The 14,748-nt window shown below is 38.2% G+C and overlaps 1 protein-coding gene across 2 annotated transcripts in view; it reads left to right on the forward strand.

Moving 5' to 3' along the window:
• TMTC4 (transmembrane O-mannosyltransferase targeting cadherins 4) overlaps positions 1 to 12,906 on the forward strand; it is a 47,207-nt gene extending 34,301 nt beyond the window's left edge. For both annotated transcript variants that reach the window (XM_088522788.1, XM_010221302.2), the window contains 7 exons: positions 4,663 to 4,742; positions 4,910 to 5,017; positions 5,145 to 5,286; positions 5,813 to 5,927; positions 6,382 to 6,494; positions 11,658 to 11,727; positions 12,249 to 12,906. In XM_088522788.1, the coding sequence (XP_088378914.1) occupies positions 4,663 to 4,742; positions 4,910 to 5,017; positions 5,145 to 5,286; positions 5,813 to 5,927; positions 6,382 to 6,494; positions 11,658 to 11,727; positions 12,249 to 12,400 (780 nt within the window). In that variant the 3' untranslated portion in view covers positions 12,401 to 12,906. The remainder of the gene's footprint in view (positions 1 to 4,662; positions 4,743 to 4,909; positions 5,018 to 5,144; positions 5,287 to 5,812; positions 5,928 to 6,381; positions 6,495 to 11,657; positions 11,728 to 12,248) is intronic.
• Positions 12,907 to 14,748: the final 1,842 nt, after the last annotated feature.

Consider the following 14,748-nt stretch of genomic DNA (forward strand, 5'->3'; position numbering starts at 1 on the left):
ACTCTACTGGGATGGGTTTTACCTTCTTACCTATAGATACCCACATCGAGCCAGTCAGGGCCCCTTTAACTAGGGAGGAGAGAAACAGCCTCCTTGAGCACGTGGTTCGTCGTCATCTTGAGGTCAATGCCTGATGCAGGCCATAAGGGCTGCATCATACATTGGCGTGGTTCCTTCAGGTGTAGGTGCACAAAGCTGCAAGAGATTTTGCCCTTGAGGTTTAGAATGCTGCTTTTCACTGTTTCTGGATGTTGCTGGATTACTGCTCACCTTTTTACATTATTCCTTTTGAAGATTGTTCCTGAGAATGCTGATCGTGTTGACTTTTTCTTATTTCTGTCATGAAATTACCTGTTAGAAGTGGCAAGTTACTTTTTCTTGGCTTTTAGCAAAGCTAAAGAAGTTTTTAAGAATTCAGAGATAGCTCTTATATCTGGAAAACTTCCTCTTATTAATTAGCTTGAATAAAATGTGTAATAGCATCATTAAACTCGTTAAGTATCTTTTTCTAGATTCAAAATAACTGAATTTAAATGACTGCAAATTATTAATATTCTGTACATTCTGTACTTCTTCCTTGCTGATGGCTTTTCTTTATAGGCTATCAATTAATAAACATAATAAAAGAATAAACATAATAAAAGAAAATAAAGCCATTTCAGTAATAATTCTTTGACGATAATGAGCAAGGGAAGTTTATATGATACTTCTGATAGAACCAGCCTGCCCTGAGATACTGAGGGTTTGTTTGATGCTTCATGCAAAATGTGATTATAGATATGAGCATTTGTCAAATGCAAGCTCTGGCCATACCGACAAATATACAACAATTTGTAAGATTTCCTTCTGTACCTTAGGTGAAGGTCTTGTAAAAACTTTTTAGGGCAGAATAGGATTCACAACTAACTGTTTCAGGATTTATAAAGCTGTTCTGTAGAGCATTCCTTTACAAAGTGAGAATTCTTTTCTATGCTATATATCAAAAGGGGAATATCTACTACGGAAGATACTTTAAATGCTGCAGGCTACATTTACGTGGGCTGTATTCATTTGTTGTTGTTGTTGGGTGGCTAGCACTTCAGATGTCAGATTTTCTCATATATGAATGCAGTCATACAGTAGTATCTTTAGACAACATTAACTGCCCAAAGAAAATGGGGAAATCAAAAAAAAAAAAAAAAAGGCTGGTTTTGTGATCGTTTAGAAAACAGAATTTCAATATTCCAATAGCAGGGGAAAGAAAAGCGTTGGAGGTAAGAGGCTGGCAATGACAGGGGCATCTGCATGTTTCTGCAGAAAATTTAACATCTGTGGTCTTCCTCCTTTCTTTTCAGCAAATACAAGTACTTGCTGAAAAGATGATTACAAGTGGCCAGGAAGAGGAAATAAAATAAATGATGATAGCAGGGTTTCAACTGAGGGGCTGTACTTCTCTGAGGATCATATTACATGTTTGTTTCTTCCTAGGCTGCTTTAAAAAAAGACCCAAGAAATTGATTTAAGAATAATGTTTTTGAATAGGGAAGTACAGTTTTTTCACCCTTCCTCATTTAAATGTATGTGCACACATCGTTCTAACTGTGGCTGAGCCTCTTTGACTAAGATCCTGTACTGTCCTTTTAGACACATTGGCTCTGTATACTTAGAATATATCAATTTTGGCTGAGGTGCTATGTTAGATGGACATACCTGTTGAGATTAACTAGGTTCTATTCCGGAGTATTTTTCCTATGTTATGTTTTCCTGATTGTTCTGGTTGTAGAGAATTCTGTGATGTTACACAGCATTGAGAAATAGTCCTTTGAAAGTTATTACTGAAAAAAAAATTACCTGTATAAGATTGATAAAGGAGCATGTGGGCATAACACAGCCTGTCATTTCCAGTTAATATGTGTCTTTGATACTGATTTAATAATGAAATGCCTGCCTGCTCTTGAATGTTTCATGAGGAAAGGCAAATTCTTTGCAGGTTGGAATGCACTATAGCTCTCAAAGGCAGAAGAGCTGTGTCTCTAGAGACCAAATTTAAAGTGTCACCCTAGTTTCTTATGCTTAAAAGGCCAGGTTCTTCCTACCCACCATGTATAGATGTACTTGGCCTCATGTTGTGCAGACAGAGGCCAAGAGAGAGGCCACAGACAGATGGAGAAATATAGCCTTGTGCTTAGACAATGTAGATTATTATAATCCTGGGTTTTGGAAGGCGCCCAGAGTAGAGCAAAAAGTTGATCTTGACGCCTCTGTGCAATGGCCAGTGAAGTGAGAGGAATGGCAGTACAGAAAAGGTAACCTGCACCTTCCAAATGCCTCTGTGTACCCAGGAAGCCTTTGCTGACTCTGTCCTTAAAAGCTGGTTGCTACTGAATATCCACTGTAAATCAGCCTGAAAGCTGCTGTTGTGACTTACATGGAGAGAAAGCGCAGGGGAAACTCTTGGTTTGGTTTCTTGGTTTAGTTTTTCTTATGCTGCATCCCTCTATCACCACCATATTGAGAGGACCTAACACTACAGTTTTGCTTGACAGGAAATTAGGGGAAGCTACATACGACAAGGAACAGTTCATTTGAAGGAGTATTGTTTAGAAATACTGTTTTCTTTCACATGGGAGCCATACCTGGGGATGGAAGATATGTACCATTGAGAGAAAAATATCTTTTTAATAAACAGTAGTTTCTTTAAATAGGATTTGCTGTGATTTTTAATACAGTATAGTTTGTCTTTTTAGTTAAGTTCACAAAATGTGCATATACAAGTAATATTTAATTTGATGCTTTGGTTTGAGAGCGTTGATATCGATCAGCTTTCTGCAGTCTGCACAGTTCTGTTGCATGGGAAAATAATCTTTGCATTTGAAACAGAAATGGGCATGAAAGTTCAGTGTCTTGGAAAAAATGAAGAAAAGGAATCTGAAAGTGGAATGGTGACTGTTTCTTAACACAAGACAATTGAAACTTGCATTTGAGAGACCAAATAGTTTGTATATGCACAGTTTTCCTCATTTGGTCTGTCTTCAGTCTTTAATCAATTTTTTTCCTGTGGGAACACTGACGCCTTTTGAAAGAACAACTTCTTGGAGAAAGAAATTGAACTAGGTTAATCTTGATACTGAAATGTGAAGTCAAATATTTTAACAGCTAATGCGCAATATTGAGTAAAATCTTTATTTTTTTCTGCTTTGCTGTGATTTTTCTTTTGTCTGGAAACACAAAGTCTGATAGCCTAATTTGCCCTGAATACATTTGAGACTGTAAGTTTCAGCATATGTAATTAAAGCAATCCAGTTTGGTAAGAATAATATCAAAAGAGGCTGAAAAAAAGTGGAAGAACAATAAAATAGTATTGAGTGATACGAAAAATCTTTCAGGCCGCATCCTTAACACTGATGATGCTTGGGCAAGACAATGCTGTGCTAATTTCTTCTCATGGTCAAGGAGTCTTTTGGAATGCCTATGCTTGACAGAACAGTAAATGTACCATTCTGTTGCTTCTTGACGTATACCTTATATATTTCTATCTATATACAAAGGAATTGTCAAGATTTTTTGTCTTAGAAACTGCTAGAACCACCTTTATGGGGCATGGAGTTTGTGTGCCATTTTATATCTTGCAGACCACTCTAAGCAGCTGAGTAGCTGTTTCTGTGCATGTTCAGCAAGCCTTTTGCTTGCATATGTAGATGCACACCTAGCATCTTTGCTGTGTCTCTTAAGCCAGTGAAACTACTTTTTGCACTAATTCTAGAAAGTGTGAATTTTTTTTTTAACTCAATTTGTTCATAGTATGTTACTGCATAGTCAAAGAAATGGAATTCAACCAATTAGCATATTAAATACTATAGCAATTAGATTCAAACATAATTGTGTATATATTTTAAAAATATGAAAGAAATTGCATTGTGTGCCTTTTGTGTATTTTTCATCCAAAATTAGATTTGAAATAGTAAGGTGTTTAAAGAAGTAATTCTGATTAATTTGCTGTGTAAGTGCTTGTAATACTGCTGTCACATTTCTAAATTTGTGTTTTTCTTTGATCAGCAATTGTAGTCTTCTGACAGTAGTCTTAAGGTAGCATTTGATAGGTCTTCCAGCTCAGATTTATTCTGATTTTTTTGTCTTGTTCTTCTCATAAATTCAAATGATGTCTCTTCCTCTCTAGTTTCATACCAAAGTGCTGGATCCTTTCTGTTTTTTTTATGTTTTGTTTTTTGTTTTTTGTTTTTTGTTTTTAGTAGGCAACATCTCCAACATGTTGCCACACCCAAAATATTTGTTTCAGAAATGGTGTTTGTATTCTGAAGCCAAACCAATAAGCAATAAGTTATTTTTTATTTTTTCTCTTTCTCCTTTTTTTGGGGGGGGCGGAAGGGGAGAAGCTTAAATTTTCTGTTTATTTTCTGAGTCTTGTGAAAAGCGCAGTGATTGCCTTTATAATATCTGGAAGTGGCTAATCTGTCTTTAGCTAGTTAAAACAGATCCAGAATTCCTAATGCATTCCTCAGGTTTTTTTTCTGCTGTCTTCACTGTGTGTATCCTTGTAACATAAGACGGTAGTGAATGAGACATATTGGCTGCAGCTTTCTGGAGTAAAAATTTTTTGCAACTTGGCCCTGCAGAATATCTGTTGGGCATGGCATCTGGTAAAATGCTGATCTGTGTTTTCAGGTACACTACAATGTTGGCAAAAACTTGGCTGACAAAGGAAATCAAACTGCTGCAATCAAATATTACAGAGAAGCTGTCAGGTAATGGGATTTTTCTTGCTTTGCTGAACTCTCCTAAAATTACTGTAATGTTTCCCATGGAGAAAAACCTTAGGTTTTCATTTGCCTGCTCTGCAGTATTGCAGAGCTAATAATTTGTATACAAAAATATGTTTCCTATAAATAATCTTTTAAATTTCAAATTTTAGGTTGAATCCTAAATATGTACATGCCATGAACAACCTTGGAAATATTCTGAAAGAAAGGAATGAGCTCCAAGAAGCAGAGGAGTTGCTGTCTTTAGCTGTACAAATTCAGTAAGTCTACAGTAAAGCTAAGCAGTGTTTTGCAGCAACTGAGCAGAAGTGATACAATAGGATCTTGTGTTGCAAATGCTCAGTTGTCCTGTCTCTTGTTTGTTTGCTTGTTTTCCAAATTGCTTAGACCTGATTTTGCTGCTGCATGGATGAACCTGGGAATAGTACAGAACAGCTTAAGAAGGTTTGAAGAGGCAGAGCAAAGCTACTGGACAGCAATTAAACACAGGAAAAAATACCCAGATTGTTACTATAATTTAGGAAGGCTGGTAAGTAGTTATGAATAAATGATAGATGTAACATTCCTGTATTTATAGTTACTCCAGTTTGTTTCATTTGCAGTTGAAGGTGGTTTCACATTTCCTATGGTCCTTCTTGCTTTCCCCCAAAAAACTTCTTCCCACACCAATTTGTAACTCCTACTTTTAAATACAAAGATATATACACAAAAATATAGGTTATATTCTTTTGTTCAAGAGATGTTTATTATTTTTTTTCTCAACTATGCCAAAAAATTCAATCTGGATTCTTTGAAATATTTATATTAAATATTTATTTACTCTCTTGTTTAGATTTCTGAATTGCATGGTAGTTTTTTTCCCCATACCATTGGTATATGTGTATTTAAAAACAACTCCCATGGAAAAGCACTGAAAAAATATAACAGGAATATATAGTAGTCTTGTTTATGCATTATTCTGGTATTCTTTTTATATTTTTTATTTTTGCCTTCAGTGCATGATAGGAAAGTAAAGCAAATCAGGGTAAAATTTCTGGGCTTTTCTTTCTTTCTAGTATGCAGATTTGAATCGCCATATAGATGCACTGAATGCATGGAGAAATGCTACAGTTCTGAAACCAGAGCATAGTTTGGCTTGGAACAATATGATTATATTGCTTGATAACACAGGTATAAGTCCATTAAAATCTTTTAATGAATAATTCAGCATCTTGTAAAACTCAAAGTTTTATTTATTTATTTATTTTAATCTCAAAGAGCTTTTGCCTCTTTTATTAAGAATCTGTAAACATTAGAATACCCTAATTCTACTGTGTCACTTAAAAGCATTAATTAAAATCAAGCCCATAAGATGAATTGCTGTTCCTCATTTAAAATGGCATCATCGTGGAAGTATATTTATGTTATAGACCAAAATTTATAACTTTTGAATCTCTACTTTATTCTTATTGTTCTTATGAAAGTGTTAACCATTGCAAACAGAAAGTATGGTTTTACATTTACTTGCTGGTTTTCCTGAGAGTTGCATGTAATCATATGGTACACGTGCTGGCTTACAGCACGGGAAGTAACTGATCTAAGCGGTGCTAAAGATGCCTTCTCTTTCCCCCGTATGGGCTCCCAGGAAATCTCGCTCAAGCAGAGGCGGTTGGGAGAGAGGCTCTGGAGTTAATACCTAATGATCATTCCCTTATGTTTTCTTTGGCCAATGTACTGGGGAAATCACAGAAATATAAGGTAGGTAGCTAAAGGTTCCTGATTTTTTTATATAATAATATATATATTTATATATACTCATGCAAATACATACATATATTTTATATATAGAGAGAGAGAGTAAGCTCTGAATTTCTATAGAAACTCTTTGAGGAAGCCATTGTGCACCATGCCTTAGATAATAAGGTTTCAATGCCTGTTTCTGTCACAGACCTGCTGGGTGACTTTGGCTTAGATTTATCCCACCTAACTTTAGGTGCTGTGTTAGGAGAGTAGCTGCCCTAAATTACGTCAGCAGAGAGAAACAGGCTGTTAGGCACTAGAGGGCAGTTAGGGTCTTGTCTGGCTTTGCTGCCTGTACAGTGAACCTCATCTGATTTAAAGGCCTTGGTTCAGAGCCTGAAGTTAGATGTGCAGTTGTGTGCAAGTTCTTGTGTTTTTGGATGCAAAGAAAGCAAAGTTTGCCACTAGTCAGAATGAATTCTGGCCTCTTTACCTCTTATGCCAGCTAAGCTAGTGATGTTGGGCTCTCTGATTCTAGATAAAGGATAAGAATATTTGGATGAACTCTGAGCATTACAAAAAGTCCATACGCAGAACAATGTATGGAACTTTCTTCTGGATACAGAGAACCAGCTAGCAAGTGGTACTTTGGTATTAGGTAATTAACCACTCCGTAGACCTCCGTAAGATATATTTTAGGAAGCTGCTTTAACAAAGTTCCAGAAGTATGAAAATTAACACCTAGAATGTATAAGGAGTAAGATTATGGAGGAGTTAATTGCTATGATTATTTTGATGAGTCATTAGTATGAAAGAGTGGGGGATCATGTAGTTATTTAGCAAGAATCATATGCAGCCTGGCATGCTAGAGAACACTTCTAATGGGGTAAGTAGAAAAAAATAGGTAGAAAGTTGACAAGAAAACTTCTTCCAATAACTAAAGAAATAAGTCTGTGTCATAAAATTTAAAAAAATAAAAGAGGTTGTAGTGATTTTTATGGGCAGCTCTGGAAAAAATGAAGCTTTGAAGTCAGTGTGTCAGATAAAGTGGAGGGAGCAGCAGAGCCTGGGGAAAGCGGGGAGCAAAAGGGAGTCTTCTGTGTTCAGTGAGGAGTGCTGGATTTGCATAAGGCAAAGCACACAAAACTTAACTAGTAATTTGAAACTGATAGGTTGGAATAGGGAGAGGAAATTAAGGGATTTGGAAAAGGGACTGACATCACTCAGTTGCAAAGCAGTGACCTTAGCATCTGTCATTTGCGTGGTCTAAAAAGAGGAGATAGAGTTTTTTTGCTGAGAAAACACTCAGTGACAATAAAAGGGATGGGAGATAGAGATTTCTTATCAACATGTAAAGACAGAAGTGGATTGTGCTTCAAGGATTGATATGGAGTGTGCTTAAGGGGAGGAGCAGGAAGGCATAAAGGTAGTGAAAGTGTTTGCCCAACAGCTGCCTGACTCTCTCTGATGTGTTCATAACCCCAGGCATTTAATTTATTAGTTTACTTGTTTTGTGTCTGCATAAAACTTGTTACTATTTACCAGTAAAGCCAATACAGTAAGATTTTCTTACTATTATTTTAAAAGACATTGAGATTGCCATGAGAAGTTTCCTTGCCATAAGTAAGCAATATTTTCCTTCAGTTTCAAATGCACTGATTTTCAGCAGAAGGTGGTTTTCCTTAAGCAACCAAAAATAGCCCAAGCCTTTAAGAATTCCATCTGTATCTATTCATGAATGATTTATTGTTCCAGAAGCAAAAGCTCATAAAGGGTGAGCTGTTTTAATTTTACTGTTTTGGTTTTTTTTAATTAATATCTCCTATATCAAGCTAAACTTCTTATTTAAATACATATTCTTGTTGCAGTGGACAAAGAATCAAGCTATCTTTAGTTCTCGGAAAATACGTATGCTATATTTTTGTTATGTACAGATCCATGCATTTTCTATATGCAGTACAAAAAATTGGCACCATTAAGCATTTTTTTGTACTTGAAATAAAGCCAGATTTCAGTTTTGCACTGTGACCCTGGCAGCAGATGGAATACAGCGTGCTTTCCTAAAGCCTTTACTGTATACAGTGTGCAAGTTTCCTAACAGCACTTAATTTAAAGATTTGGCAAGGTAGAGCAGTTTGAAGTATTACTGGTTGTACTGAATGTATATTTACTCCATATATCTACTGTAATATGAATGTGATGCACCTTAAATAGCCTTTAATCAGGCGGTATGCTTGTAATAGCTGCTGAGCAAAGCAGTGGCAGTAAAAATGGTTTCAGTATATGGCTGAAGATGGATGGTAATGGGAGACAGCTCTGAGCATGTATTTCATTAAGTTTTCTGGGAAAGCATTGCGCTTGTTGTACCATCTCACATGGGCCATGGAGGGATGAGTCTACACGGTAGCTGCTCCTCCTCTGACTAGGTGGCAACAGCCACAATACTGAATATCCCATTTGCCACTTTAATTGCTGTTAACCTTCACAGGGGAGAAAGCAGATATTTACTTGGATGAAAATACCAAAATTTGCAATGGAAAAAAAACAGAATTTGGTGTAGGACTTGTGACTGCTCCATGTTCTCAGGTGCCATTCTGCTAAGTTGCAGCACTCTTCAGTCTGCCAAATGTTAGGTCCTACAAGTCTCTTGGCTTCTGAGTTGGAATCATAGAATAATTTAGATTGCAAGGGACTTCCAGATGTCCTCTAGCCCAACCTACTGCCTGAAGCAGGCTTAACTACATCAGCTTGCTCAAAGGTGTGTCCAGTTGAGTCTTTAACACCTGCAAAAGTGGAGATTCCAAAACTTTCATGGGCAGTTTCTTCTGATGTTAAGAGTATCCTCATGGTTTTAAAAAAATGTTCTTTTTATCCAATTGGAATTTCCTGTCTACCACCTTGGGTCTCTTATTTCTTATCCTGTTGCACCTTTGAGAAAAGCCTGGCTTCATTAGCTCTCTCCATTTCTGATTTCATCTGATCAGGCGGTTGTAGATAGCAATGAGGTGTCTCCTTTTTGGAGGCTGAAGAGATCCAGTTTCCTCCGACTCCGTGTATGTCGTCTGCTCCATGCATTGCAGTGCCCCTCTGCTGGGCTACTGCAGGTGTATCCTGTAACAGGGAGCCCAAAGCTGGACACTGTATTCCAAGTGCCAACCAGATGGGAAGGATCACTTACCTGAATCTGCTGGCTGCACCCCTGCCAACACAACCAAGGATGTGCAAGGATATGGTTGGCTATTCTTAGTATTATTATTTCTGTTATTATTTTCCTGCAGAGCTGCTTCCTAGGCAGTCAACCCCCAGCCTGTGCTGTTGAATGGGCTATCCCATCGCAATTCAGCAAAATTAAATGCAAGGAGATTCCCACTAGCGCCTTTCTCCAGCATGTCCAAGTCTCTTTGAATAGCAGGCCTGTTCTCCAGCATATTGACCATTCCCTCCAAGTGGGAGTCACCTGTGAAGCCGCTGCTCCCTTCTGACTTCCAAGTTGTTAATGAAGACATTAAACAGTATTAGTCCCACGCAGCCAGGATCATTAACAGGGTATGAAAATATCAGAACTGTTGCTTATGCCAGAGGAAAGGAATGCTTCAGCTTGCACTGTGAAGTCACATACTCTGAATTTCCAGACATTTTGCATATTCATGACTATCTAAATATTCCCTCTTCTGAAACTGGAGGCCTCACTAAAGAATTTGTGTAGAAGCCTAGGGGTTGTATTTTCCTTGTCCTGAGAAGATGAAGGCAGCTGCGTCAGTGTGTCTTGGCCTCAGAGTGGCAGCCTCAGCTCTTCTCAGCAGAGTGCTGAAGGGAGCACAGGTTGTTTTGGAATTGGGACATTCTTGAAGATTCCATGTCACTCAGAGTTGTTAATCTTGACATCAAAAACACATGTCATCTAAGGGACGCTAACAGAGTCTTATTTTTCTTTCACGTGATTGTGGAGTCTCCTTCTCTGGAGATCTTCCAAACCCGCTTGGGCGCAGTTCTGTGCCACGTGCTCTAGGTGACCCTGCGTGTGCAGGGGGGTTGGACTAGATGATCTCCAGAGGTCCCTTCCAACCTCAAGGATTGTATGAGAATGCGTGGAACCAAAAATCTGGCTGACAGCTTTTCTGTCTCAGTGGATCCTGTATTTTGTCTTGTGGACGTAAGTGGTAAAAACTTGGCAAATAGAAAAAGGCTTTTCCTGACATATCTCAGGTAGTAAGTATGTGCATTAGAAGAGAACCTACCACACTGAAGTAATTTTATTGCCAGATCATGTGCACTGAAACTGAATGTGCCACTTTCCCTTAAAACAGAGCATAGCATAGAAACTATCTAAAATTACCTTTCTGAAATATCTAAACTTGCATGTAAACTAGTAAACATGGTCTGTCTGGGTTGAGGTTTCCTTTTTATCCTTTTAAACTGCTACAGGAAATATGCTATGGAAACAGAGTTTTATATTAGCGGCTAGCCTTGGAAAATAAAAATGTTTGAATTAGAGAGTACATTTAGCTGTAAATTGTACTGCTGGGTATTTGGTGAGGGAGTTCAACTTCTCCAAGAAGTACTCGAGCATCAACATATCCACTGCAGTACTTATGCAAGTGGGAATATGGAATAGATGGAACAGATAGCTTGAGACACGCAAGGAGTTTTTCAGTTGGTTCAAATTCCCTTTTTTTTTTTTTTTTTTCTTTTTTTTCCTATTTCAATGTTAGGCACTCACTGTTTTTCATTAAGAGTCATGTCCAAGCATCTGGTTTAGACAGCTTTACTGGAACGATCCCATTCTAAATGGTAAAAATTGCTTTGAACGGAGGGGTCTCAAAAATCAAAAGCATTTTGCTCAGATATTGAAGTATGTCTTGATAGATAAGTAGGGAAAACTACAGCATGAAATGTTTGAAAGTATTATAGCTATCTGAAAAAAAATAACAATAAAGTTAGCAGGAGTCGGTGAACATATGGTACATATTTTTAACATTATCACTTCTGGAGGTCTTCTGGAGGCCAAAGTCCCTGAGCCACAGCGTCAGACAGGCTTACAGTATGGATATTGTGGTTTGTATAGATATGGCATAGTATTTTGGGATTGTTGTCTTTGTTATAAATTTGGGTACATTCTGTACTATTTTATGTACTGCAGAAGTAGTCTGTCTTGTTGACTCGTTTTTCTAAATTATTCAGGAATCTGAAGCTTTGTTCCTCAAGGCAATTAAAGCCAATCCAAATGCTGCCAGTTATCATGGTAATTTGGGTAAGAGCCTTCCTAACTCTTATCAGCTGTATTGTTTCTCTGCTTCATATTCACTGTGTTTTAAAAAGGGAAAAAGCAATCTTTTGAGACTTCTTCCTGCTGGGCAGATTTCTATTTTACTTTCTAGAAAAACTGCCAGCAAGAGAACAGGGCACTAAACCAGAGAAGCTGTCACATGTTATGACAGATCAAGAGGGCTGCACAATCCAGCCCAGAGGTAGCTGCACTTCAGTGGCTGCAAATTGCTTCATTTATGCTCTGCTTGTAACCCACTATGAGCTCACCCGATAAGAACTGCCGTTTGTGGCCACAGTGTAATTCATTCCTTCAGCATTCCCATGCCAGTTCTGCTCCCAGGCTTTGCTCCGGAGTTTGGCAGCAGAACAAGCAGCTACTGTGCCACCAGCCAGCAAAAAGGACCCTCAGCGGAAACAAATGTGTTAATGTTGTTTTCCAAGTGATTGGCAAGATTGCACGTTATTCAACAATATTGCTAATGAAACTCCTCGTTGTTGTTCCAGCTGTGCTTTATCATCGCTGGGGGAATCTTGATTTAGCAAAGAAGCACTATGAAGTCTCCCTGAAGCTTGATCCGATGGCACCGGGGACCAAGGAAAACTACAGCCTCTTAAGAAGAAAACTGGAGCAATTGCAAAAGAAAGGCGAAGCCTGATGTTTATGTTCAGGTTGTCAGTTCATGCTATTTCCTCTTTATGTAACATGGCTACTTTTGACCATATAAGGGATTCAATCAATATTTCTTGAAAGTTATACCTGCAATGCACACTTGAATGCTCTTACAATGCTATCATTTCACATGGAGTTTGGAGATCTTTTCTTTTTTTTTGCCTTTAATCTGCTTTTAAAAATCCCTTAAAACATTTATATAGTTATGGGAAAGTAATGGGATTTCACAGTTGTGAATAAGTAGCAATATTTGCTTCCATTTGTAACTTGAAATCTTTCCCTGTTTTTTTTTATTTTTTCCTAGTAACAGGAAGAAGATGAAAAAGCAGTTTTACTTCTGAAAGTGATTCTGAAAGAGAGAGCAAAAAAAGTACACTTTCCTACTTACAAGCTGATCTCTTCAAGTATGAAGAGTGTCTGCCCACTTCAGTTTTGTTTTATTACTGCTTTCTGCTGCCAGTGCTGCAGAGCCAGTGATATTCTGGAAGAACAGTTTTCTCCAGCACACCACTCTACACTTGCAACTTAAATTATGCCCTTCTTCTTGCTTCTGGCTCCACCTTTTGGTGTGCAGGATTTGTCCAGATGTCAGTGAGAGCCATGAGTGGCCATATAAGGCCCCTCACTCTGTGTACTGTTGATTGAGAGAGTAGCAAGCAGAAAAAGGAAAAAAAGAAGGGTGATAAGATAGGGGCATTGCCAGATTCTGTTGTGACAGGCAGCCTCATCTAGCGCAGAGAAGAACTGCTTTAGCTCTTCCGGCGGGTCTTCTGGTGGTCTAAAGAGTTTACTGTCTTCTGGAGTTAATTCCTGTGTTCTAAGGCATTGCAGGGCTTTCTGGCCGAGAGCTTTGCAGCACTATCCTCTTAGTAGATAGAAAAAAAAATCTGTGAAGAAGTAACTGGGCAGAGAACCTGGGCTTGGCTGTTAATGCATACTTTGGAAGGAGCTCTGACTCACCTTTGCTCAATGATTGACTGAGGTGGCAGTTAAAAGCATTATCTGTTGATGTATAAACTGACCATACTGTGATGTGGAATGATTCAGAGATGTGTTATCCATTTATACAGTTTTCAAAATGTGCTTTGATACAGGTTTAAACTCTGTTCAGAGTTGTGTGTCTTGTGCTAATATTTACATTCTTGATTCAGGAAAATCACTTTTTGTTTTGTTTTACTTTTCTGTTCTACTTTTAAAAATTGAAAGACTGTTATTGAATGGAAAAACTGAGGTACTTTGCCTCTCTTTTCGTATACCTCTGTTTGTTTGCTTTCCCCATAGGAAGAAATTGGTCAGTGCAGTAATTGCAGCTTTTTTGAGTTGTCCTGTGATTATTGTTTAGGAGACTGTGGAATCTTCTTACCTGACCACCATGTAAGCAGTCTGCATCTGGACTGTGTTTTGAACCTACAGCACTCAGATTTGGGGGAACGAGTGTTGTGTCAAGAACCAAATGTCTGTGCAAAGCACAGTGCAGGACTGCACAGCCACCCAAACATCCTCTGATGGAGCTAGTCTGCTACAAGAAGTTGTACAACTGCTCTAATGTAATGCTGTGCTCAGACTAACCCACCTGCAAGGCTGCAACAGCATGGGGCTGCCCACAGGTTTGGCTTTAAATGAATCTGTAGGACTGAACGGCACAGTGTGTTGCCGTACTAACTCTAGCTGAGGTACCCGAGGTATGCGTTTGGGTTAGCTCAGTGCTTCACTCATGCTAATAAACACCACATCTCAGCAGGGCTAATTAGCTCATACAGGGTACTGAGCTGAGGCAGCTTTGTTTCTTCTGGTGTCCAGAGCAAAAATTTCAGAAACTGGTTTCAGAGTGTTGTGGTAGGGTTTATAAACACGCTCTTCGAGAAGCATCCCTACTCATGGAGCAGAATGCTGCACCAGCATGACTAGTCAGCTTCTGAAAAACATCACAGCTGAGTCGGTACCGGGTGATGAATTTCAAACATGCTGAAATAGATGCACCCTTCAGTGTGGGTCGCTGGTTTTGAACACTTTCTACGTGTAGCACAATACACATCAGATGTTAGGGAACACTTGGCTGCTTCAGTCATGAAGTATCAAAGAGTTGGGAACTTGTTAGATGAGCTAGTTTATAGTAGGAAGTAAATGTTTTAAATGAAATCAGGTCATCTTTGTATATTTGCAGTATGACATTTTAAATTATTACTCTTATCATGGCGTTTGTATGTATAGTTGTCCCTGTTTCCTGTCATGTTAGCTTTTCAGAAATCCAGTAAATTGATGGTATGTATGGGGTATTAATTCTCTCTAGCTTTATTGTAAATCAAAGGAATTCTTCTGTGGAAATCAATCTGT

This window comes from Tinamus guttatus, unplaced genomic scaffold, assembly GCF_059628265.1.
Source record: "Tinamus guttatus ecotype Peru unplaced genomic scaffold, ASM5962826v1 Tinamus_guttatus_pri_ptg000165l, whole genome shotgun sequence".
In the NCBI taxonomy this organism is placed as follows: domain Eukaryota; kingdom Metazoa; phylum Chordata; class Aves; order Tinamiformes; family Tinamidae; genus Tinamus; species Tinamus guttatus.